Here is a 25045-nt window from a genome sequence, read left to right on the forward strand (position 1 = left end):
AGTTTTGCATACAAATAACTACATTTAACTACAAATAGCTACTAATAAAACCCATATTTTCATGAGGAAGAAAATGGTGTCAAGAGAGTATAAAAAATATTGCTTCAGATCCCTTAAAATATTTTAAAAGGCACCCCCTCCTTTACAGCTGATCTGTTGCATATTCAGAGGAATCCCAAGTCTCTGTTCTTTTCTATAAGCAGGGAAATGCTTTGTAGATATGGAGAACTATTAAATGTTGACTTTGTAAAAAAGATAGAAAGCCCTTGCACATGGGCAGTTATGTGGGCAGGTTTTTGTTAATGCTGTAGTTTTTATTCAGTGTATCCTTGAGAGCCTTGGCTTGGCGAGAATGCGTTGTTGAAATCTGATCATGCTTCCTGGTGACCTGGGTTAAAGGCAGAAAGGGATGTGTGAGCATATCTAGAAAGTAGCCTACAGTAGAAAGGCAAAAGTTCTATTTATTATTCCATCCATTTGTGTGTATACCTCCTTCTCAGTAGCATGTAGCCTTTGTAAGTTTGCACAGAAGAGAATGTGACCCTCATTCTGAAAATAATCCCTGTTCATGCTGGGAAACATTTTAAGTGGTGCTGTTCATGTGAAGGGGTTGGATTGGGTGAACTTGAATGTGCCTAGTATTTGCACCCTTGTTCTAGGACCAGTTGTCAGGGACTGTACTGAGGAGGGCTGCACTGAGGAAGAATGGTGGGAGCCACCCCCTCCCCCAGATCCTGAATCTTCCCAGGAGCAGGAGGACAGTATAGATTTGGAATAGTGGTTTCCATAGTTCAGAAGGCAGAAGCTGGGAAATACTGGATGGCGAACAGCTAGGAGAAGAAACACTGGGAGAGAGAGGGTTAACAGATTCACAGTCCTTGGACAGCATTCCTCCACCGCCCTCCCCAAGGTTGAGAAGAGCTCAGAAAGTCTCAGAACTGAAATGCAGAGTGTACAAGCTCAGATTACAAAATTTAGGAGTGACGTAGATTAATAGGGAAGGAGGGGGTGTGAGCCTTAATTGGGAGCACTGCCATTCTAGATAGACACTTTCTTTTGTCCCTCACTGTGTTTATTAAAGAAACTAACTGGTAAGAATTTCCTTTTGTTTGATCTGCTTATTTACGGCCACAGGGGAGGAAGTTGATTCCCTGAAGCCTGACACCAAGTAAAAGTGAAACAAGTGAAATATGGAAAATTTGTCAAGGCTTAAGTATGAGCTACAACATATATTACATTTCAATGGATACACCTACATATTAAAAGCTGCCCAGAGTGGCTGGGGAAACCCAGCCAGATTGGCGGGGTAGAAATAAATTATTATTATTATTATTATTATTATTATTATTATTATTATTATTATTCAATCATATCAATTGTGTCTGGCCTGGTGACAAATGCATTGGTGTACTCTGGAAGAGTTTCACTCAATTTTAAAAAATCGAACTATATTACAACTGAAATCTTATTGATATAAATGAAACTCAATTGATATAAGTGTAACTCAAGCCTCCAAGTTGGAGCCATGTAAGATTTGTTTTTGAATAAGAGGAACCCTGTGAATATAAAAGGAGAGAGTAAAGAAAAGTTTTAAAGTGAACAAGAAGACAAATTGGGGTGGCAGATTATGTTTCTTTCGCATCACAAGTAACTTTCTCACATTCCCCTTAAAGGCAACCTGATGTCTTTGCAGTCCTCCCCCAGGCTTTCAAAACAAAGCCACAATAAGGAGAGCAATAAGTAATAAATAACATTTGGTATGCCAGTATGGTGCATTGTTGCCTACCAAAGTAATGTGTTCATAATCCAGCACAGAGAAGACTTTAACCCTTGGGCATCATTTCTTTTCTCAAACTGCAACATGTTTGTAAAATGAAATAGTCACAAAGCTGTGAGGCAGCTTTTGTATAACTTAGTGCAAAGCGAATCGCTTGATAAGGCATAGCATATGTGTACTACACTGTACAAGGTGCCAAGTCAATTAAGTCACTAATTGACTGTTTTCAAAAGAGGCAGATGGTGGAGGAAATTTTATTCATCTGGAACTTTCTTAGGAATCACACCTATAGGGCGTTATATCCACTCAAGAATTTAGGATATGTTTTAAGTGTCCTTTTCACTTTTGAGTCCATTTTTCTTCAATTCTGGTTCCTACGCACAGATGTGAGGTGAAATATAAAGTTAATATTTTCCCCTGTGAAGTTTTTCAGTTTATCAGTTCACCTTATCAATGCAGGAAGTAATGTTCAGAAACTCTGATCTATAGATCTTAAGCTGTTCTTTTCAGCAGCAGAAATACTGCATGCATACTTTTATGGAATACCTGAAGGAATGTAGGTTCATATGAACAGTTGTTTTTATCACTGGAATTTCTGGATATATGGATGCTCACTACAGACTATCAAACCAAAATCATCAGCATTATTAACTTTATCTGAGTTCTCTAGATTGTACAGAGCATAAAAATGAACATTGCTAAATTGAGAAATATGAAAAAGTATAAGCATTAATTTTACACAAGGGGTGACTGTGAAGGTGGGAGGACTTAAAAGAAGGGCCTCCTCAGAAGACTGAGAGCTCAGGCAAGTTCCTATGTGAGAATGTGGTCCTTCAGATAGCCTAAGCCATATGGGGTTTATAAGTCATAACCATAGCAAAAGTCTGCATCAGTATTTATACATATTTTTGTGTTCATTTATCTTAAGACACATTCATAAACACATTTTTGGAAATGTTTTCTATGTTATTTTTACTGCTATGTCCACTTACGTTTCTCTAATATGTGTATTTTTGGGGGTACACTTTTTTATTGGATGACACTGTCACAAAATTCAGAGAAGTGCACATTGTGAAGATTATCTGTGTTTCACATATCTGTTCAAGGAGTGCAAATTATGTGGATTCACATGCAAACTGAACAGATTTCTTCCCTATTTCTAGCAGTACTTGAGAAAAACTATGAACTAGCTCCCAGCTTTGAAACCAGCAATGCTGGAATTTATTCATTTACCTTTTGGTATAACTTCCACTCACTGTATGAGATCTATAAATTCCACATGGCAGTGTGGTATAATTTGCAGCATAAACCTATGTATTTTTTACTGATTCCAGCAAGACTTTCTGCCTAGTCAGAGTCCTTAGAATCTTTACTGCAAGTGTGAAGTGCATACAGCAAATAAATTCCAATAAGTGTCTTTGTGTAGATTACAACTCAGAGTAGGTGGTTTTCTTGACATTGTGATTACAGTTATTGTTGGGTATCAAACAGTAATTGCCATTTAAAAGAGGCTGGTGGAGAGAAATGTTGTTGGACATGCATTTGTTGAATGGGAGGGGAAAACCAATGTGTGTCCCATCCTACCCTTGTTCCTATGTTGTACACATGGACCTTCCCTTGCTCTGGTGTCTGGAATACAGGCCAACCATGATTGGTCATGTCAGCATGTCCATCAAGTGTCCAATTTGCAGCATTGGTAGGTAGAGAAGTGTCAGTCAAGCTGTCACTTGAAGCAGTGGCAAGGCTTTCAATCAAGCAAATAAACCTTGGCTACTTTGTATATGAAGGTACCCCGCCACACAAAAATATTAGAATTTGTTCACCTGCCTGAAATTCACCACCCGCTGCCCCTGCTTCATCTAAGGATGAACAGTCTTGCAAAAATGGAGACCATGGTCAGCCCAACTTTGATATCGTAATTTTGTTTGTATTAGAACATAAATCAAATAAACTAGATTCTTGGGCCTTGGTTAAATGATTCCTGATAAACAGCCCGACTTTTCCCCCTTGTCTGTGTTAAATACTTTTCCCTCGCCACTGAAAGACAGTAAACATTTCTTGTAACAAAAGCTGCCCCCTTTGCAAGATGTGTCTGGTAGCTGTCTAAATAACTCCCAAGTTTTTCCCCTTCAAGGGCTATTTTGTTTACTTTCTTGTTTGCTCTGCCAGCTAAAGTCCTTTTATTTTATTCCTTTTCTTCCATATGTTCCTCTGGGTTTCTGTAAAGCCAGTTTGTCTTGAGTCTTTTTAGAAACAGTCCTTTCTCTTTGTAAACTAAATAGGGTTGATGCTCAGGTGCCCTTAGCCATAGTGAGATCAAGTGGCTGTCTCCATGTTAGGGTTGTAAACAGTCTTCCTTAGCTGTGGAATCTCTTGAGGATGTTCCATCAAAATGATACAGTCACAAGTGGATTTCATTCCTTTTCTTGTGGAGAAATGGCTAGGTGATGATGCTATCTTTCACAGAAATAGACTCAATTGAGAATCATGAGGAAATATCTATCAAATAGTTACAGAATGCAACAGAAAACAGAAGGCAGCACACTGGTACAGCTTCATAGCTAGAAACATCATACAGACATCCTGCCTCACACTTTAATATGGTAAGGAAGAAAACGAGGATAAATTACTATACATAAGTATATAAGATCAGTTTTGTTGGCCTATTTTAATGCTTTACAGTAACTGTTGTTAAGGGAACTTTGGCAAAACTGCCATATAGGTTGTTAGAGATAGTGAGTCAACAAAATTGTGAAGTCAAGCCCATGCTGTATATGGTTCATTAGCTGATCCATGTAACTCCTGGAATCCATATCTTTCCTTCTCTGCTTAATTACAAATTTGGTTTCCAGTGTGTCCAATGACAGCGCATAAGAAGACAGATGATAAATGGGTTACAGAAGGCCATGTGTTAGTGTGGTGGATTGTAGGCACTGTTTCTTAGTTTGGGCAGATGGGGCTGCACCCACTCCCCAAAGAAAGTCTGGAACCGAAAAAACCTTCTCTCTCTCAATCTCTCTGCCTCCACCCTCCCAATCAATCATGACAAACAGATCACCCAGTTTCTCTGGAGTCCATCTTCACTCTCTGCTGGCAAACGAGCTGCAAGCTTGCACATGCATACAATCAATCAATCAATCAACCAACCAATCAGCAATCGCTTCATGATGTGTGTTGCCAGGTCCTACCCAGTCTTGGTGGGCGGGGATTGCTTTCTTCATAGAGAGAGGCTTTAGCAATTCACATTGAAAACAGCCAGTTAGGCCTGCCAAAACCAACAACCATTTATTCGTCCAACTTTCCTTGCGATTAGCAACAACTGACCAATCAACAGTCCTTAGGCCGCAGACTAGGACCAATAGTTACCTAATTTTGTATTGTGTAGGCTGATTGCCTATAACTAAAAATAAATAACCCACTGGGCTGCAAACGCAGATGAATCTACAATTCATATCTTTATTTCAGTTATTGTACATACTCCTTTATGTAAATATCACTCTCTTCATCCTGTGGAACATATGGAAATAAAGGATTTTGAAAACTGCATTTTATTATTGGTCTATCAAGAAATATTTACCCATGTAAGCAGTCTTCCATACCCATGGATATACATCATCCAACCTATGTTATGATGCTCAACCAACTCAATAAAGTGTCTGGATGTGTCTTCTTATGCAAATGATGCTGTATGTTTTGGCTATTAATTGATACAGGTGGCTGGTTGTCTTCAACAGCTGTTGAAACCCATACAGAGGTTTCTTTTAAAATATCATTTTATAATAACTGTAATTTACAGGTATTTATTTATAATTCTGGTGATGGTAAATATGCAGAAGTTCCCCATATTCTCCACACCCCTTTGATTTGCAGCAAGCTTTTTACTGCTGTTGTAACCAGTGCCAAATGATGTTCACAGTCTGACCTGTTTTCTTTAGACAGAAGGAACTAGATGGACAAGTTGCTTCTTGAGGGATTGAATCTAGTGATATTGTGTCAAAACGCATTTGTATAGCAAATGACCATCCTGTTTCCCTGAAGCTTAAGTGTGTCACCTACACACTATGCATGACCTCTGAGATTAATACAAGTAGTTGAAGGGCAAAAAATAATAATATCCAATTTCCCCATGCCACTAAATTTTGAAATATTTTGATATAACTTGCCCTGTTATTTGCCTTTTACTGAGAACATTTTTTAGTGTCACTGTATCCATCAATCCCAGTATTGTCTATTTCGGAATGGATGAGAACCAAGGATAAGCTATCTATACCATACAACTAAGTTTTGTCTCATGTTATTCCAGTTATGCAAATACTTCTTACCGATGTAGGAGAAAGTTGCTTCCAAGACAAACAACAGGTTTAGTAGAATGGCAGTGTTATAAATCATTACAGTATTATTTATTTATAACCGGCACAAGAATACTAGTAATACCGGTCTATTTGATGGTTTTTAAAATATTTTTGTTAAGGACTTCAGCAAGACATATCTGAGTAGACATGGTTAGGACTGTACTGTTAGCCATCGGCATACCAGATTATAGATCAGTATCTGCATTTTCATGACTTTTCAGATGAAGCCAAATGTCATAGAGAAGTAGCTCTCTAATATAGAGTGGTACCTTGGGTTACATACGCTTCAGGTTACAGACTCCGCTAACTCAGAAATAGTGCTTCAGGTTAAGAACTTTGCTTCAGGATGAGAACAGAAATTGTGCTCTGGCGGCGCGGCGGCAGCGGGAGGCCCCATTAGCTAAAGTGGTGCTTCAGGTTAAGAACAGTTTCAGGTTAAGTACGGACCTCCGGAACAAATTAAGTACTTAACCCAGGGTACCACTGTACAGTGGTACCTCTGGTTACGAACTTAATTCGTTATGGATGTCCGTTCTTAAGCTGAAACCATTCTTATCCTAAGGTGCGCTTTCGCTAATGGGGCCTCCCACTACATGCACACCTCCGGCACGCAATTTACGTTTCATCCTGGGGCAAAGTTTGCAACCAGGAGCAGCTACTTATGGGTTAGCAGAGTTCATAACCTGAAGCATTCGTACCACTGTATTAAAGATATATGTGTTCAGCAACTTCAAAGAAATCTTTAAGTGTAGTTCTTACTCCTGCTTTTATATAGTGTTGTAGAATAATAATAATAAAAAACTTTTCTATTTATCTCTTCTCATAAAAGTGTGTTTTTCAAATTACTTTAGCCATATAATTAAACTACTTAAACGCAGGAGGAGCCTTGACTCAGTGGTAGGGCATCAGCTCTGCTTGTTGAAGGTCCCAGGTTTGTTCCTCAGCATCTCCAGATAGGGATCAGAGAGTCTCCTGCCTGAAATACCTGGATACTTGCTGCCAGTCAGTGTAGACAGTACTGAACTAGATGGGCCAATCAGTGGTGGGGCATATGCCCATGCTGCCCAGGGCGGGCGTGCTCCTGAAGGGGGTGGGGCAAGCTCCCGAGGGTGTGGGGCACAGAGGGTGCCCTCCCAGGCGCGGGATAGCTGCTCGGGTGCATGGAGCGGCGCATGCACCCTGCAGCTGGAGGCAGAGCGAGCCATCCATGGGGGCGGAGCGAGCCACTGATAGCAGATATTCAGCATGCTGCCCTCCCGTGACTCCCAAGCCTCCCCAAGCTGTCAAAACGAAGAGGGAAGGGGGAAATGCCGCCGGCAAAGCGGCACAACTCCCCCCTTCCCCTGACGGCTCAGGGTAGGCTTGGGGGTTGCGGGTGGGCAGCGGGCCAAATGTGACCCCCCTCAGCGAAGACACCTGGGGCCGTCTGCGCCCTCCGCACCCCTCTTCGTCTGGCCCTGGGGCCATTGGTCCAGCTCAGTATAAGGCAACTTTCCATGTTCCTATCTTCCAAAGATAAATAATTTGAAAGAGAGTTACATTAGACACCAGTCATTCTCTGACCTACTGCGGGGCAATTTCCCAGTGTTTCAAAGAGAGCTGGTTCTATCGGAGGAAAAAAAGAAAAGTTGACAACTTTTTTTCTTTATGGCGTAATGTGAAGAGATTTCCTAATACTTAATGTTCTTTGATTTAAGAAGATCACGAGGAGTGAAAGAGAAAAATGTGAGATCTCAAACTGTTTTGATTCAAAGGTTTCTGCTTCAAACGATTATTGAAGTTTAGACGCTTAGGGGGCTCACAAACTACAAGTTAAAAATGCAAATGCATGCAAAAGGCTCCTGATGCTGTTTGGTTTATTTATTTATTAATTTATTTAAAGATAAAACAGCTTTGGGAGGAGAATATTAGGAGTAGAGAATTGCCAGGAGATTTTGTAGGGCAGATAAGGTGCTTAACCCATTGTCTGCTTGAAATGTGACTACCGGTATTTGAAATCTCCCTGGTCCCTGAATAGATTTAGTTTTTGTTGTTCTAAACATAAATTGGATCACAACCGTTTGGGTTATTATCAGGCCATATTAATGCATACTTACAGACAGAACTTTATTCTGCAGCAATACCTGGTAACCATTTTTTCATCTGATAAACTTTACATGATCATGTGGACTTGGTTTTAGTGTTTCAGTGACCTTTTTTTTTCCGGTGGAGGCAATTAAATTCTTTGTTCAGACATGAAGCTGACTGAATATCCTTCAACAAGTCTCACTCAAACAAAAGTCATTGGTTTGTTGCAAGGAAGTAAACATTGGGGTGTCATGCATTGGACATATATTCTATGCCAGGCTTTGACAACTTTGTGCTCCCCAGATATTTTGGAGTATAATTCCCATCTGGGTTGATGGAAGTTGTAGTCCAAAAACATTTGGACAGCACCAGGTTTACAAAGGCTGTTATATAGCAGTGGTGCATAATATTAACAGGGTAATAAATAAGTCACAGTACAATATATTTTAAACAATATTTTGGCCAAGGGTAATTTATATTTTCTTAGATCACTATTAATAGCCTAGTCATACTCACTCATCGAATGTGCTTGGGGGAAAAGACAGCCCATGACAGATACAGTCTATAGTGATGTGGTTTGTCTTGAGAAACCTGACACCGTATTTTGAAGTCAGTGTTAGCACTTTGTTTGAACCGAAAATCTGATATTTTTGAAATTGACCCTGTCCAAATCAAACCGATATCTATCTATATATTTAATATGCTTCAATTAATGTAACAGAAATCAACAGTACTTTCCATATGAACAATTGTTTGAAAATTGTGTATATAAAAATACACTGGGAATTGGGAGTGCCTAAATCTTACTTTTTGTATAAAAGACTGAAACTTATTTCTCCCATATTTGATTGTGTACCGTTTAGAAATGACAGAGATTTCATTAGCAATTCTTAGTTTATATATCAGTTTTCAGTTTATATCCTCACAGTCTTCCCACCAGCCTTTTAGTTTTGGAGGAATGACTATTGACTATTTAATTTGCTTCTTGGGCAGTAAATTGTTTATCTGCTATTTCCACAGAGATTGAAAAAGAAAGCTGTGGGGATCCTGGAACTCCATTATATGGCATTAGAGAAGGGGATGGATTTTCCAATCGCGATGTGTTAAGGTTTGAGTGCCAGTTTGGATTTGAACTTATTGGAGAAAAATCTATTGTTTGTCAAGAAAATAACCAGTGGTCAGCAAACATACCCATCTGCATTTGTGAGTATAAACATATTTATTCCAAATATTTTAGGACAGCACATACTATTTTTTTAAAAAACCCTGTTTTAATTATGATATACACTTTTCCAATGCTATTACCATTTATATTCTAAGGGCAAAGTTTTGTTCCAATAAAAGTAAATGTTGCCTGTCTTCATCCAGAATGTTGGGTGCTTTCATGCTGCCATCTTGTAATTTCACACAAAAGAAGCATACTTTATATTTGCATTTTATCTTTCTTATGTTCTATTTTATAGGAATTTTTAGAAGCCCGTTACATTTCACGAAGATTGTAGTGGCTGAATTGCAATCAAGGGCATTTAAATTATTTACAGATCCTTCCCCCACACCATGAATTATACATGAATATCTTTTTATACATACATAATCATAGAGAGATATATTTTGGCTGTCAAGTATTAATATTACGCAGAGCTAAATTCACCATTTATGTAATATATTGTATATTGTATAGTTTGTGTTTGTGTGTGTGTGTAAGAAAATACACATAAACACAAGATTATCACTCAACTATGATTATAAATTACATTAGGGTTAGTAAAATAACAGTATTAGGTAAGAAATATTGTCTGAGCCAACAAGGAAAGCTGAAAACTATTTTGGTCCTACTTCATTTCTTATACTTATTTGTAAGCTACAAATTATCATGGCAACATTGAGCTTTTGACTGTTAATGTGCTCAGTGTGGAATTGTTCATTTGAACAGTTCCCTAAAAGGGAAAATAAATAGTACCAAATGATTAAGGACTGCTGGACATGGCTAACTCATGAGACCTACTGTGATTTCAGTATAATATAACTGCTCCATTTCCCTCTTGTGTCTGCAGTTAGCAGATATCCTCACAAATTGAAAAATAGTAGAAAATAAAATAATCAATTTGCAGCTACAGTTGTCCTTCTGTGGAAAGGGGTTTGTGCCTGAAAATCTATTCCAATTGGGCAGAAATAGGGTGGCTTGTGTACCAGGGTGGCTCGGGAGAACAGCCATCCAAATGTGCATCCATCAGAATTATCAAAAGGAAAAATTGCCTTGTTGCGTCTCTTCCCAAGTAAAGTTTATCTCAGCATTTTAAAGAATTAATTGCTAAGCAAGACATGTGCAACAGTTGTGAATGGGTCTCATTCATTGCAAAGGCTTCTGTAGCATCGATCTGCTATGGGAAAACTGTCCTTTATAGCTTCAATTGCTTTGGAATAACCGTGTGGCTTGGTGAGCGCACAACCTTCTGGGCTTTTTGTTGTTTTCATGATGAAGGTCATTTCTTCTTCCAGTGAGAAAATGAGCAGATAACAGAAATTTAAGGATGACATTGGGATGTAGATTTGGAATCGCCTGTTTAAACTAGCTTCTGATATATCTTTTTCTAATTTCTTTCCTGGCTTTTGACAGTTCCTTGCCTTTCTAATTTCACGGCGCCAATGGGAACTGTCCTTTCTCCTGACTACCCAGAGGGATATGGAAATAATTTGAACTGCATATGGACAATCATCTCAGACCCGGGGAGCCGAATTCATCTTTCCTTTAATGACTTTGACTTGGAATCTCAGTTTGATTTCCTTGCAATTAAAGATGGTGACTCTCCTGATTCTCCAATACTGGGCACATTTACTGGGGCCGAAGTGCCATCCCATCTCACTAGTAATAGTCATATTTTGCGCCTGGAATTTCAAGCTGACCACTCCATGTCAGGTCGAGGATTCAATATCACATATAACAGTGAGTAGCATTTTAATTCACAATAAAAATTTGAATGCAAACCATTTCTATGGTACATGGTTTTTTTAAAAAAGAATTAAATGCTTTTTTCACAAATGTTACTAGTCAAATGCAAAAAACAGTTCCATAAGTATGGGGAAAGAAATACTTGGACCAATATTTTTTAACCTGTTCTTCTACTCTGTCAGTATTCTGACCCAGTAACTGATTGCACATTTTGCATTTTTGTGCTTTGAAAGGAGAGGTTTGCTCAAGGATCTTGCCTCACCTCACTTTTCAGCCAGATCTTTCTGTAGAGGAATAAGTTTATGAAGTTTATGGGAGAAGCATATAATGAATATTTCCTGATTATTTTCATTTGCTCTCCTGCTCTGTTTCTTTGTAATGTGATTATTGTATGAAACAGAGTTGCTGCAAGATTATTAAGTGCTTAGTGTTTGGGGTGTTATTTCCCCTCCAGGGTTATGATATTTCATCTGTCCCTGATGAAGCTGGTATTTTAAGGTTTCAGTGCCTTGTAAATATGGCAAACAGGGTAGCTGTCTGCTTATATTGGCCTTTCTGAAAGAATATATGACTGTTGAGCTGTGGGGTTGTTGTTTTTTTTAACTGAGCTTAAGCAATTAATTATAATATAGGTTTACTCCTTTGCAGAAGTGACACTGGTGGCAAGTACTGTCACTAATAAGTTGTCAAAGTGTAATTGAAGAGCATTAAAGTTAAATTAGCTGTGACGTATGTCATAGCAGCTTGTAATTTAAAACTGCTTGTTTGCCGCTAGTAATTCTCCTCCTTTTTGCTTCCCACGTTTTGCCAGGTTTATCTGATTCTAAATGTAGACCCAAATTAAGACACAGTTCTTCTCTTCCCAGGGCACTTTATAAATTAATTTTCAGTAGGCCATCTTTGTTCTCAAGTTTCATTGAAGTTTGCATCTATACATGTTTTGAATCTGTTTACTTTTGAAAAATACAGCAAAATCTTCTGGAATTTGAAATGTTTTTTTTAGAAGATTAACAGACTGGTCCTTTGCAGTTTTGTCTAGTTGTGAGTCCTCTTTTGTATAAGTAAGCATTATGTAAGGATTGCAGACTCAGTTGTATTTATATTCACAGCTTTCCTGAAAGGCAGAGAAAGTACAGAATACAAGGTGTATCAGTCTATATGTTAGTTAATGGAGTATATATGTACCGATGGTACTGTCACTGGATCACGATGAGGAACAGTGTGGCCTTGGTTTATCCTAAGCAGCAGTGCTCCTGATTGAAGACATATTATATGAGTATATAATGACCTTTATTTCTGTGCTGAATTTGCAGGGAGCCAACAGTGCACACATACACTGACCCAGAATAATTTATATTTCTTTAAATACACTGGCTTGATTTCAGCAGTGTCCTTCTGTTCACAGAAGAGCTTGAATCCAATGGAGCCTACACAAATGGAGTTGGGCAAGGCATCTTTTTTTTCTTGCCAGTTAGACCTTTCTCATCAGCGGTTTACACTACTTCTCATGCTCCCATGCTCCAGAGCAGATCTCTGTGTGTATATGCAGGGAGCTGTAGGATGATGTGAGACCAGAGAACTCACTTTGTCAAATGTGGTGTAGCAAGTGGCTACTACAGAGGGGACCTTTTCAGTGGTGGCATCCTTTTTAGTGCAATCCCCCCCCCACACCCCAGATAGGCTTGTCTGTGTCATGGAAAGTCTACTCCAGGGGTCAGCGACCTTTTTCAGCCGGTCCACCGTCCCTCAGAACATGTGGTGGGCCGGACTATATTTTGAAAAAAAATATGAACAAATTCCCGTGCCCCACAAATAACCCAGAGATGCATTTTAAATAAAAGCAGACATTCTACTCGTGCAAAAAAACACTGATTCACGGACCGCCGGCGGGCCGGATTGAGAAGGCGATTGGGCTACATCTGGCCCACGGGCCTTACGTTGCCTACCGCTGGTCTACTCAGTATTGATCCAGAGTAGATTCCAATGTATAGTTAGCAGAGTAACAACTTTCAGGATCCCCCAAAAATAGACCAGAGGCAATTGTATTTCATCCAGCAGAGCTTTACTGCTACTGAAGGCAAATGTGCATAATGGTCACAAATCGAACACATCCAGGATTGGCACTGTCCATAAGAAATCCAGTTGCATCAGACTTAACTTAAACTTACAATAACTTATAATAAGTCTAAACCTTAACACTAAGCATACTATGTACAGAACACCACACCAGACGGAAAAGAGATAGAAAGAGACAGTGTGAAGGCCAGGCTCCTTCTGTTCCTACTATTTTAGTCAGCATGACCTTGACTGAAAGAGATAACAGAACCAGTTTAAACAGCTGTGCTCGACTTCTCAGAAGGAATAACCCAAACATCATGAACCTTCTGCTTGTTTCTTTCACACAGAGAAGCTTCCAGAACCCTCCTGAATTAAGTAGAATAGGAAAGATCTCTACACATCAGATCAATACATTCTGTGGGCATTTTGGTACCAGGTCAATACTTTTTTATTTTTAATAATTTTCTAGGCTTTTCCACTTTAAAATACTTTACTGCTTTTTAAAAAGTCTATCCAGTAATGATGTCTCCTGTAATTATTTTTATATTTTTTATAATTTTATAATTATTTTATTTTGTTTTGTTTTTAACTGTAAACAGCCCAGAGAGTCTTGGTTATTAGGTGGTATATAACTCTTATAAATAAATAGTAATTATTCCATTCAGTGAACAAAACTCAGCTCTTTGTTTTCTGAATTCATTCAACCTTTGTTTTCTGAATTCATTGTTTCCCAAATTTAGTCTCCTATGTATCCACATAAAAAAACAAATCTAACCATACTTTTTACTCAGTAGTCAGTTGATACATTAATATGTATTTATTTGTACATTTTGCATAGTCTACATTGTTGCCATTTTTGTGTGATGATGGTTACTTTTCTCACATTGTTTCTCCTTGGACTAGACTCCAATGCAAGAATAACTTTACATTACTTTAGCTTATTAATTTCTTTGCCTTGGCACCAGAAGAATCAGAGTATGTGGATGGTGGCATACAATGCAATCCCTCCCGCGTGCCTCTTCTGTCTATGGCAAATTTCCTATTAAAATCCTTATCTTGCTAGTGGTCTGACTTTTCTAAGAGACACTTTGAATTGTCAAAGGCTGAAGACAATTGCAAAAGCTTTCTTAAGCTGTCCACCATTGTTTTCTTTCTTTACTTCTCAAGAGAGGTGAAGATGGTGCATTTTTTTGGGAAACAGGAATAGTCACTAGTTGAAAAAAGGATGAACTCTAGCAAAGACAGATTTTTCAACAGCTTGTTACTGCCTGCAAGCCTCTTGACTTTATCAGCGAGTGACTTTCTCTATTATGTGCTCCATCATATGAATCTGAGCACAGAGGAGCAGGGGAAAAAATGTTAATAGAAGACATTTACTGAACTCTCTTTCAATAATCAAAAGGATGTGTTTCGAACCACAATGTACTGTCACAAAATGCTAACCTACTAGTAAACAATTATAGGAATAATGAGTCATACTAAGTTAATGATATATACACTGCATATATGTTTCTATCTGAACTGCCTTCAGTATTACTGCCATATCCAAAGACTAACAGGGCAGAAGTTAAGGTGGCGACACAATTTTTGTGTTCCATTTCTTTTTAAAAAATCGTATTTTCCCTCTCACTGGAAAGAACGAGGAGGGAGACTTAGATATGCTCAGGATCATTCTAAATTTATTCTATATCATTTTTATTTGATGATATAGAAATGCAAAATACTTCCTTTCTATAGTTACCCTGCTTAGGGTTTGTCTAAACTTGGTATGTATTCCATATGTCCCAGTTACTCCATACTTTTGATATGACAGGTGCCCACTATTGGTATTTTCCAGAAGCAATTGGAAACATTTTTGTTAAGACAATTTCCATCTGGATGAAAAGGTTTTCATTTTGAATTGTTTTTAAACTGATCTTTAGTTGTTATTTTGTGCTGTTTTGAAAACCGTTTTGAGCTGTCCTTGCATTGTATTTGTAAATTCCTTTGAAACACCTATAAAAGGCATATATAATTATCATTCCAAAGAGAAACCGAAAAGGACTTTCCTTAATCTGGGAACTGGAAAAAAAAATGTTCAGTGGAACATGTAAAGTCTGAGCTGAATAGGGCTTCCTATAATGTATCTGGAAATCTGAAAGGCTTATATGTTACCCCTTTCCTCTTTGTTTCTATTTAAAGCCTTTGGACACAATGAGTGTCCGGATCCTGGTATACCAATCAATGCACGGCGCTTTGGTGACAACTTTCAGTTGGGAAGTTCAATTTCTGTCATTTGTGAAGAAGGCTTTATTAAAACTCAAGGAACTGAAACAATCACTTGTGTATTGCTGGACGGGAAAGTTATGTGGAGTGGACCTATCCCTAAGTGCGGAGGTAGGATGGATATCTTGATTAAGTCCATTTAGTTTTATCATATATTTATAATTAATTATGTATATGTTGAGTTGATGGTCTATATCAGGCATCTCCAGACTCGGCCCTCCAGATGTTTTGGGACTACAACTCCCATCATCCCTAGCTAACAGGACCAGTGGTCAGGGATGATGGGAGTTGTAGTTCCAAAACAGCTGGAAGGCTGAGTCTGGGGGTGCCTGGTCTATATGTTATGTGTGTTTGTCTCAATTATGTCTATCCTACTTGCTGCTCCCTTACTCCTATTTATTTAAAATATGGTTTACATCATTAGATGGCATCCTTCAGGTATATAGATATTTAATGGTTATGCTAAGAGTTTTTTGTCATGTAATACTTTGTTGTCAATTGTAGCAACATTTTTCAAGTCCACTCAGTGCTACTATCATAGTAAGTGTGGCTTACAGGCATTCATTGTACAAGAAGCTTAATGAATGGTGGACATTTTCATATGATAGCATTCTTTGTGGGCTGGAAATTTTTCCAAGTGAATTGACTTTCAGTTGTCTATCATAACAGGTAAATGTTATTATAGGGTTTTTAAAGAAATGTGTGGAAAAACGTTACATTTGCTTTATCAGAAAAAAATCTAAAATATTGGTGATATCATATTGATATTTTAACATCTATGTCATCTTGATATTTTACCACCTTGATATTTTACTTTTTTGGGTGGTAGCGCTAGTTAAACAAACATCCATAATATTGATTCCAATAGTTGGAGCATGCCAATAATTGTACCCCTTATTTTATTTTATATAGTTTTGAAGGCTAGTATTATCAATAGCTAATAATGCTTAGCCCCCTTATCAATATGCTCTTTTGAGGCATCATTTGGATTAAGAACACCTGTCATTAATCAGACTGTGTTCTTAGTAGTAGCTTTTATCCTCTCTCTCTTTAGGGTAATACATTCCTTCTCCTTTGGTGTCGCACAAGTGTCCATCCTACATAGAGCTTTTTCCAATTATTTTATGACATTTCTGGACATTACAGTTCTTGAGAATATTGAGAATTTCTGATGCACTCAGCGGAAATAATCCATTTAACTTCAGCTCTGTGTTACAGAGTTCTTTCTACAAGGATACATATTTACCTGTACTTGTTCATAAATGGACCAAATTTACCATGTATGTGGCACAAATTTCACCTATGCTTTAACTGCTATGTCTCTGATGGCACTTCAGGGGCATTAACACAAGCTAGGGCCATGAAACACATTTCATAGATAGTTTAGATACATTATCTCAGCAGTCTTTTTAATGACCTGTCAAAGCAGATCATTATCACAATCTCTGTATTGAAGAAAGGCATTGAGGCTGGGAGATAATGGTTTATCTGAGGGCCAAACTGCACACTACTTATGTATAATGATAGCTCATTGCTCCTTTTGGAATATGAAAGCCACTTCAGGAGGGGGAGACTGAAAACATGGATGGAGTAAGTGGGAGAAAGAATTAACCTTCCCATGAACTAATTCTTCCCTTTTCAAAACCACTACTTACAAATGGCTTCCTATCTCTGCAGCATTTAAAATGTGTTTGCTTTCACAAACATGCAGTTTGAATCCCATAATGGAAAAGCTACGACAGAGGGCTATTTTGGAGCAGATAAATGGGATGCAAACAAGAAAAGGCTGCTGGATCAAGCTCCATGACCCCTCTAATCCAGCATCCTGTTTTCATGGTAGCCAATGATGGTGATGATGATGATGATGATGATGAATTAAATGCATATCCAAAGATCACAGGGCAATTCACAACACAAAACTACAAAATGCCAACACAAAATACATAATAAAGCACAAACAAATGCCTGTGGGAAATCAGCAAGCAGGATTTGAGTACAAAAATATTCTCCCTTCCCGCGGCTTCCAGCCACTGACATTCAGAAGCATTGGTGCTTCTGACCACAATGGCAGAGCATATCCATCATGACTAGTAACCATTGATAGCTTCTCTATGAATTTGTCCAATCCTATTTTAAAGCCATCCAGGTTGGTGTCCATCACTGTGGAAGTGAGTTTTATAGCTTACCTATACACTGGATGAAGCAGGTTAGGAAAAGGTTAAGTCTCTCTTCCTCCCCCCCCCATTTCATTTCTTTCATTTGCCTCCTCCTGAAGTAGCTTTTAATCACTGTTATACATTATCTAAGACGTAGTGTGGTCCTCAGTCTATCTAGTGGGTTATCAGAAGTGGTGAAATTTGAACAGAGGACTTATTGGTCCACAGGTCAGTCTCTAAGGCTGTATGCTGCACAAATAGATCTGTTATTTCAGTGTTTTAGCCTGTGTCTTGTGAAAGCTCCATATATGGACCACCAATATTCCTACAGCCAGAGGGCTATTTTATACACTGACGTGCAAACACATTTGTTGTATCCTTTATTTCTGAATACTGTGTGAAAACTGCGGCAATTTCAGCCTGACTGCAAATACAAGTCTTTGTTTTCTTCTTTTCAGCTCCCTGTGGTGGGCATTTTTCTTCTCCCAGTGGAGTTATCCTTTCTCCAGGCTGGCCTGGGTATTATAAAGACTCCTTGAATTGTGAGTGGGTGATTGAAGCTGAACCAGGACACTCTATCAAAATTACATTTGAAAGGTCTTGACAAAAGCTTTTTCTCCTTATATTTCCACTTTTTACTGATAAACTGGAGATATTTGTTTCCACTGTCATATAAATAGAAAACTAACCTTCATTTGGCACGCACTATTTCCCCCTTGCTTTTGTTTAATTGAGAGTCTCTTGAATCTTTGAAGGGTATTGGAATGTAAGCCCATTTCATGCTGTTGCTTCAGTTGGTTGTAGAGTATTACTGGTGTTATCAGCAGGCTTCACCAGCTTTCGGTTTCAGTTTTCCCACCACTACCACATGTCCCAGAACCATAGTGGTAGAGCAGCCTTCCCCAGCATAGATATTTCAGGTTACAACTCCCATAGCCACTGACCAATTGCCCTGCTTACTGAGGCCTCAGTTGCAGCTGTGTTGTCATTCTAGCCACCTTTTGCATCCACAGCAATGTTTTGGACCCAGCATAGTAAGTTACAGGGCATTGTGGGGGTGTGTGTGGAAGGGACATTGGGAGGGAGGGTAGTGAGATGGTGGCTGCCACATACAAAAATTGCCAGGGAATATTTGGGGACCATTCTGTGTAGTAGCCTGTTCCGTTGAGCGTCTGTTAAGGCTGCGACCAGCGGGACTGTTGTGGCGTCCAGCCTGCTTCCCTGCGTCAACCTGCTTCTCCCGGCTACAGCAGAGTAACTTGTGCAGCGTGTGCCTGTGTGGAAGAATCTCAGCCATGCAGTAAAACACATGTACAGTAGCTTCTCTATTCTAAGAAGTGTTTATTGTACAGCAGCAAAACAAATCAGCCAGGAGAGAGCGACGGCATGATGCTTCTCCTGCTGCAGCAAAACAGAAAGTAAACGTTCACATAACAAAGACGTGAACACCCCCCCAGTGGCAGGACGTAACTTCCCAAGCTGTCAATCCCGTAAGCTCTGGGTATCCTCACTTAGCCATTTTTTTTGGGGGGGGTGATAAAACAATCAGAATTTTTCCTTTGAGAACTTTTAGCTGAGCACTGTTATGAATGAATTATGTCTGATGACCACCAATAGGGCCTTTACTGTGCCCGCTGAAGATACGGGCAGTTGTGATGCTGATGGTATTTCTTAGCAGCCAATGTAAACTCAGTAGCCAATGTAAACTCTCCCAAATGGGATATTGAGGTGGTGGAGCAGTGGCGGCAATGGATTTGCTGGATCCAAAGTTGGCCCAGTGCCAGGTGTGGAGCATAATCCATGCCCCTCTGCTCCCAGAAATGCACCCGCCCAAACTCACCCCACCTCTTCTGACCTGACCAGAAGAAAGTCAACAGGACTTCGGATGAATCTGTGGCCTTTCTGCTCTGATTGTTCCCTGAGCAGGGTTCCTTGCGCGTTTTAAAATGTGTTGGTTTTAATTATGTTAATTCTAAAATGCTGGTAATCTATGGGCCCCTCTGGCAAGAGGCATTCATTTTTGAGAATGAGATCACAGCTGTGGAGAAGCAGGGCAATGAAATGAATAAATAGAGCTGCATTAAGGAATCAAGATTGTGAAACTTGTAAATTATTGATCTGCCTAACTTTTAAGACATGATTGCATAATTACTTCATAAGAAGAAAACAATGGTTTTTAAAAATAATATATTTCAAGCTAGAAGAGGAACAATATGTCTCTGAATAATACACCAGCTTGCAGAGTTCTTCTTCTTCTTTATTAATTCTTTAGTAATGTACCTCATTGAAACCCCCCCTCGACAAAACAGCAGGGTTACACAATCCTGCGGACATCAAAGCACAGAAGAGGCCCGAGAATGTGCTTCCAAGTGAAGATGGTTCCATTTGCTAGTCTGGATTTCCACAGATCTGATTTAGAGAATGCAGTGTAAGGTTAAAAGCCAAGCACAGAACGTGACAGCAAATGTGGGGTAGAAGCAACTTCAAAAAAGAAAACTACTCTGATATTAAAGAGCAGGCATGTGTAGGAAGTGTGGCAGACAGGTGTAGTTGCCCTGGATCTCAGAAGGCAAAGCTGGCCAGAGGTCCCTGCTAGAGACCGGCTGCTTTTTTATTTTTTGTTTATAACTTTATTCTAACGAGACTCCCAAGTCAGGCCTCAGACAGGCTTTGCACAGGCCTGCTAAAGAGCATTAAATAGATGTCTGAAAAGCTAAAAATAGAAGGAACCCACAAGGCCTCCAAGGGGAAGGGATGTCATAATCTCAGTGTCATCAAGGAATCTTAGTGCCACAGTTAAGGGCAGGACCACATTGCTGATTTTCCTTAACTGGCAGGCAGGCTGGTATGTGAGCAGCTGGTTCGTGAGATAACCAAGCCCCAAGCCTTTTTAGGCGTTAGACGCTTAAACCAACACTTTAAATTGAGCCTGGAACCAATTTGGCAGCAACATCCCAAGAATCATTTTAGTGTAATTGAAAGACTGCTTGGTTGTGATGTCTAGCTGGCAGCTGTCATCGGCTAGCTCCTAAATCCACCTGCAACTACACTGGTCACCTTCAACTAAAAGGAGGAATCTGTAACTAGGACTATATCAGTTGCCAGTGCAATACAGTATGTTGCAAAGCAGTGTCAAAGGGGTCCCCATTTTGTTGTTGTTCTCATCTTCAGAACTCTACTAAATGGAAGCTGAGGCTGATTATATGGATGACTTGTCTTTAGATTGAGGTGTGTTTATCTGTATCTGTTATTAGGAACAAAGGAAGCAGCCTTATACCAAGTCAGGCAACTGAACCATCTGATTCCGTACTGTCTATTGACTGGCTGTGACTCTTCAGCCATAACTGGAGATTCCAAAGCTTGAATCTTCTGCATGCAAAGCAGGACCTTTTCCACTGAGTTATGGTTCTATACTGTGTTTTTGTCATTTTAAGATTTCTCATCTGTGTTCTTTTTCAGTTCTCTTAGAATTCTCTTTCTCATCCTGTCTGCCATACTTTCTCCTCCTAAAAAAAAAAAGAATATTTCCTCCTGTTAGATTTCATCCCTCAACTCCTCCAAAAGGGAAGAGTGACAGAAATAAGATAATTTTCTAAAAAAGAAACAATGACCAACTTTTATGAAGGAACCTTGACATTGGGATTGAGATTAAGTTAATAGACTTTTATCAGTGAGACTTGCCGTTTCTCATTTCTTTCAATGGAAACAAAGATCAACGAAGTCTTGAGCCAATCCATGCTTTATAAAATATGCAGCAACTTTTAATATTCTAATCTAGCTTTCTGTCCTTAGTACCCATTTTTCTCTTGCATAGTGCCTATACTTTGTGAGCCTCCAGGAATTAACTGAGGGAACGTCTATATTTATTTACTTAATTTTCTTTAAATGCTGTAAATTATAATAATATGCAAGTACAAAGTTCTAGCCCCTAACTTTGAGGAGAGCACAACATGTCCAACAGGGAACTCTCAGAATGAATAAATACGCACAAATTGTGGTTTGTCAGTATTGTATGTGAAGAGACCCTTATTGAATTAATGTTTGGATCTCCCAATATAATCTGACCTATACATCTGAACAACATTATTTCTGTACTACCTATGAATGGTCCCATCATCTAACTTCAGTTTTATGATTTGAATAGAGTCCCATAATGTGTCTAACATGTAGGGTTTTAAATGGTAGTTTTTTCGTTCCTGGTAGCTCTTAACTCATCACTTTGTTTTGCCTTCTACAAGAAAGAGACAGAGCTGACAGTACAGGTTAGCTACTCAGGCACAGGTCCTTCTTGATCAGCCTTCCCTAACCTGGTTCTCTCTAGATGTTTCAAAATACAACTCCATCAGCCCCAGCCAGCATTGTCAGTGCCCAGGGACGATAGGAGTCGTAGCCCAAGACATCTGGAGGGTGCTAGGTTGGGGAAACTTGTTCTCAATCATCTTCCACACCGATTATTTCCTTTAGAGACTCCAGTTCTCCAACACTGCCACTCCTGCCAGAAACTCAGTTAAGGCAGCTGTTTTGTTAATCTGTTTAGTATTAAGTGGCTCTAAACTATTGTAGGCCTATCACTGTCTCTGATGTTAAGTAATTGGCTGAATTATCCAGATTAGCTGAGCTCTGAAAGCTTGCTAAGTAAGGGCTGATTTGCATTTTCATTAGTTTGTAGAGCTTTCAGAACCTCCTTTCGGGTGGCATGAATCACACTTTTGGTTCTCTTTCAGATCTATCATTCAAAATGAGGGCTCATGGAGCAAAACCTCAATGAGATTTGTAAACTGTGCAGGTCCAGGTCATGCTTATTCCCTCTGGTGTGCCAGCAACAGCAATGACTAGATCTGCTGAATGTTGCAAGCCCTCTTAGAGTCTGATCGGAAACAATAGCAGTGAGGAAAAAAGAATTAGCACTTTTTATCTTAATGTGATGTTGAAGACTAATTGTTACAGCATAAATGCAAGCAGTTAATCATCTCGTTGCTAAGTACTGCACCACACTAATGAGCTTAGACCTTGCACATCGTATCGTTAATTTATTTCCCAGAAATAACACTTTATATTTCAAATATGCATATAGCTTGACTTCCTTCAGATATTTCCCTGTTGCTTGGATACTGAATATTGCCTACTCATGAGAAAAAAATAAAATGGGCCTTATATTTCTCTATAATTAGTGAATAGTTACCTCCCACACAAATTTTTCAAATTGCACTCAAACAATTACCAGGTGTTAACGATTTGGTTGTAACCACTTTATGAATGGGTTATTTATGTAGTCCTCCCAAGTAGTAAGTATAATCTTACCAGACGGACATATGTGGTAATGGCTGTAGTAAACCTCTTTTCTTTACCCATCCCTTGATTGATTATTCTGGGAGGAATTCACTGTAGTGCTGGGCCAATCATTCCATCAACTCAAGCATTTCAACTTGCCAGATGGAATGACCCTCCCTATCCTTTTGTTGTTCTGGAGCTTCTCCTGACTGCACCAGAGCCAATTTGGGTGTCTGTCAGCAGCACTATGGGAGAGAAGAATGCAGAAAGCCCAACTGTATTAGTGGAAGTCCTTGTGCAGGTATTAGTGGAAGTCCCTGTGGAGACTTCCATTAGTGAGACTCATTAGTTGAATCTGATCCTATCATTTTAGCTATGTTGTTCATTGATTTGTTTGTTTCCGGGAAAGGGTTCACTCTTTAATCCTGAACCATTTAGTAATTTACCACAGTTAGATTAGCAAAAACAGGTCATTCTCTCTCAGCGGTCTGTAAACCAGGTACAGACTTCAATCCTCTACACACACTTAGCAGGGACCGCTACAGTGATGCAACCACACTTGCTTTCATCTGGGTTTTTTTTGGTGCGCTTCAAAGGTGTTTAGGGTGGAAACAGTAGATAAGACATAATATTATGCATGATTTGGCGAAAGTGAATAGAATTAAGCTTTTCTCTCTCTCATAATACTAGAGCGTGCACCATCTGATGAACCTAATTGTGGGAGATTCAGGACAGAGAAAGGGAAGGTCTTCTTTGCATGGCACTTAGTGGGTTTGGCTTGCACAAGAAATTGCATAAACAGCTCTGAAAATGGATTGTGGTTTCCCCAGCCACTCTGGGCGGCTTCCAACAAAATATTAAAATACAATAGTCTATTAAACATTAAAAGCTTCCCTAAATAGGGCTGCCTACAGATGTCTCCTAAAAGTTTGGCAGTTGTTTTTCTCTTTGACAACTGGTGGGAGGGCATTCCACAGGGCAGGTGCCACTACCAAGAAGACCCTCTGCCTGGTTCCCTGTAACTTGGGCCCTTGGCACTGGACCTCGGTGTCCAGGCAGAACGATGGAGGTGGAGACGCTCCTTCAGGTATACTGGACCGAGGTCGTTTAGGGCTTTAAAGGTCAATACCAACACTTTGAATTGTGCCCGGAAACGTACTGAGAGCCAATGTAGATGATAAAGATTGCTCAAACATGATAAAAGATTGCTCAAACTTAAGAATGGTATACCATAATCAAAATATAATCATTCATCGGAAGACTAAGGAACAAATTGTCAGTCCAGCTAGGACATATGAGAGAGTATATATGCTTGGGAAGCACCCATTGTTCATATAGTTATTTCCTTTGATAAATGGTTTCTGCTTAAGAAGTTCAGAACAGCATGACACTGTGTGTTATACAGCAGGATTGAATCTGCAGCGGATGTGAACTGTTCCTCAAAGTACAGAACAAGAAACTTGTGCAAACCCTTTATCTCAGGATCGCTTCTTATATTGCATTTTTGTGCAACTGGATGGGTTTTTCTGCATCAATATGTGCTTATTTTGTATAATGGAAGTACATTCTGTTTTTGTAAAAATAAATAAATCTGACATATGTTAAGGAGGCTGCCCCCATCTAAAGCAACTGCATTGACTGGACCACTAATTTAATGTGAACGACATATATTTTTATATGCAGAGTTGTAATGCAGAGTGGTAATATGAGTGAAACATTAAAAGTATGTTATTCTTCTGCAGTAGTGTTGTATTCCTTCCAGAAAGAAGAAATATACAGTGGTATGCCTTTTACTGAACAAACACAAGTATTCCTATGTCTTTCCCATGCCAGGGAGCTGGGGAGGGAAGACTCCTGAGCTTGCTTTCAGATAGATAAAACCTTGCTGATTTGATGGCAATGATAGTGGCCTTTGGTGGAAAAATAATAATTAAAATGTTGCTTTGTTTGGGGGGAAGGTAGGAAATGGATGGAATCAGGTGATTTCTAAAGATGTAGCATCATCTTAAAATATTGCCGCGCAGTTTTTAATACCATGCATATATGTTTGACTCTATGGCTGTGTTGTAAACCACTAAATGCTGTGGCTGGTTTCAAATGGAAATGGATGTTTTTTATCCCCTCTGGTCACACAAGAGGAGAGCAAAGC

The 25045-nt window shown here is 39.2% G+C and overlaps 1 protein-coding gene across 4 annotated transcripts in view; it reads left to right on the forward strand.

Moving 5' to 3' along the window:
* The window catches only part of CSMD3 (CUB and Sushi multiple domains 3), a 594298-nt gene that overhangs the window by 349498 nt on the left and 219755 nt on the right, over nt 1–25045 (forward strand). For all 4 annotated transcript variants that reach the window (XM_053395420.1, XM_053395417.1, XM_053395418.1 and 1 more), the window contains 4 exons: nt 9217–9399; nt 10814–11140; nt 15386–15580; nt 18084–18222. In XM_053395420.1, coding sequence (XP_053251395.1) covers nt 9217–9399; nt 10814–11140; nt 15386–15580; nt 18084–18222 — 844 coding nt within the window. The remainder of the gene's footprint in view (nt 1–9216; nt 9400–10813; nt 11141–15385; nt 15581–18083; nt 18223–25045) is intronic.

This window comes from Podarcis raffonei, chromosome 7 (assembly GCF_027172205.1).
Source record: "Podarcis raffonei isolate rPodRaf1 chromosome 7, rPodRaf1.pri, whole genome shotgun sequence".
NCBI classification, from domain to species: Eukaryota; Metazoa; Chordata; class Lepidosauria; order Squamata; family Lacertidae; genus Podarcis; species Podarcis raffonei.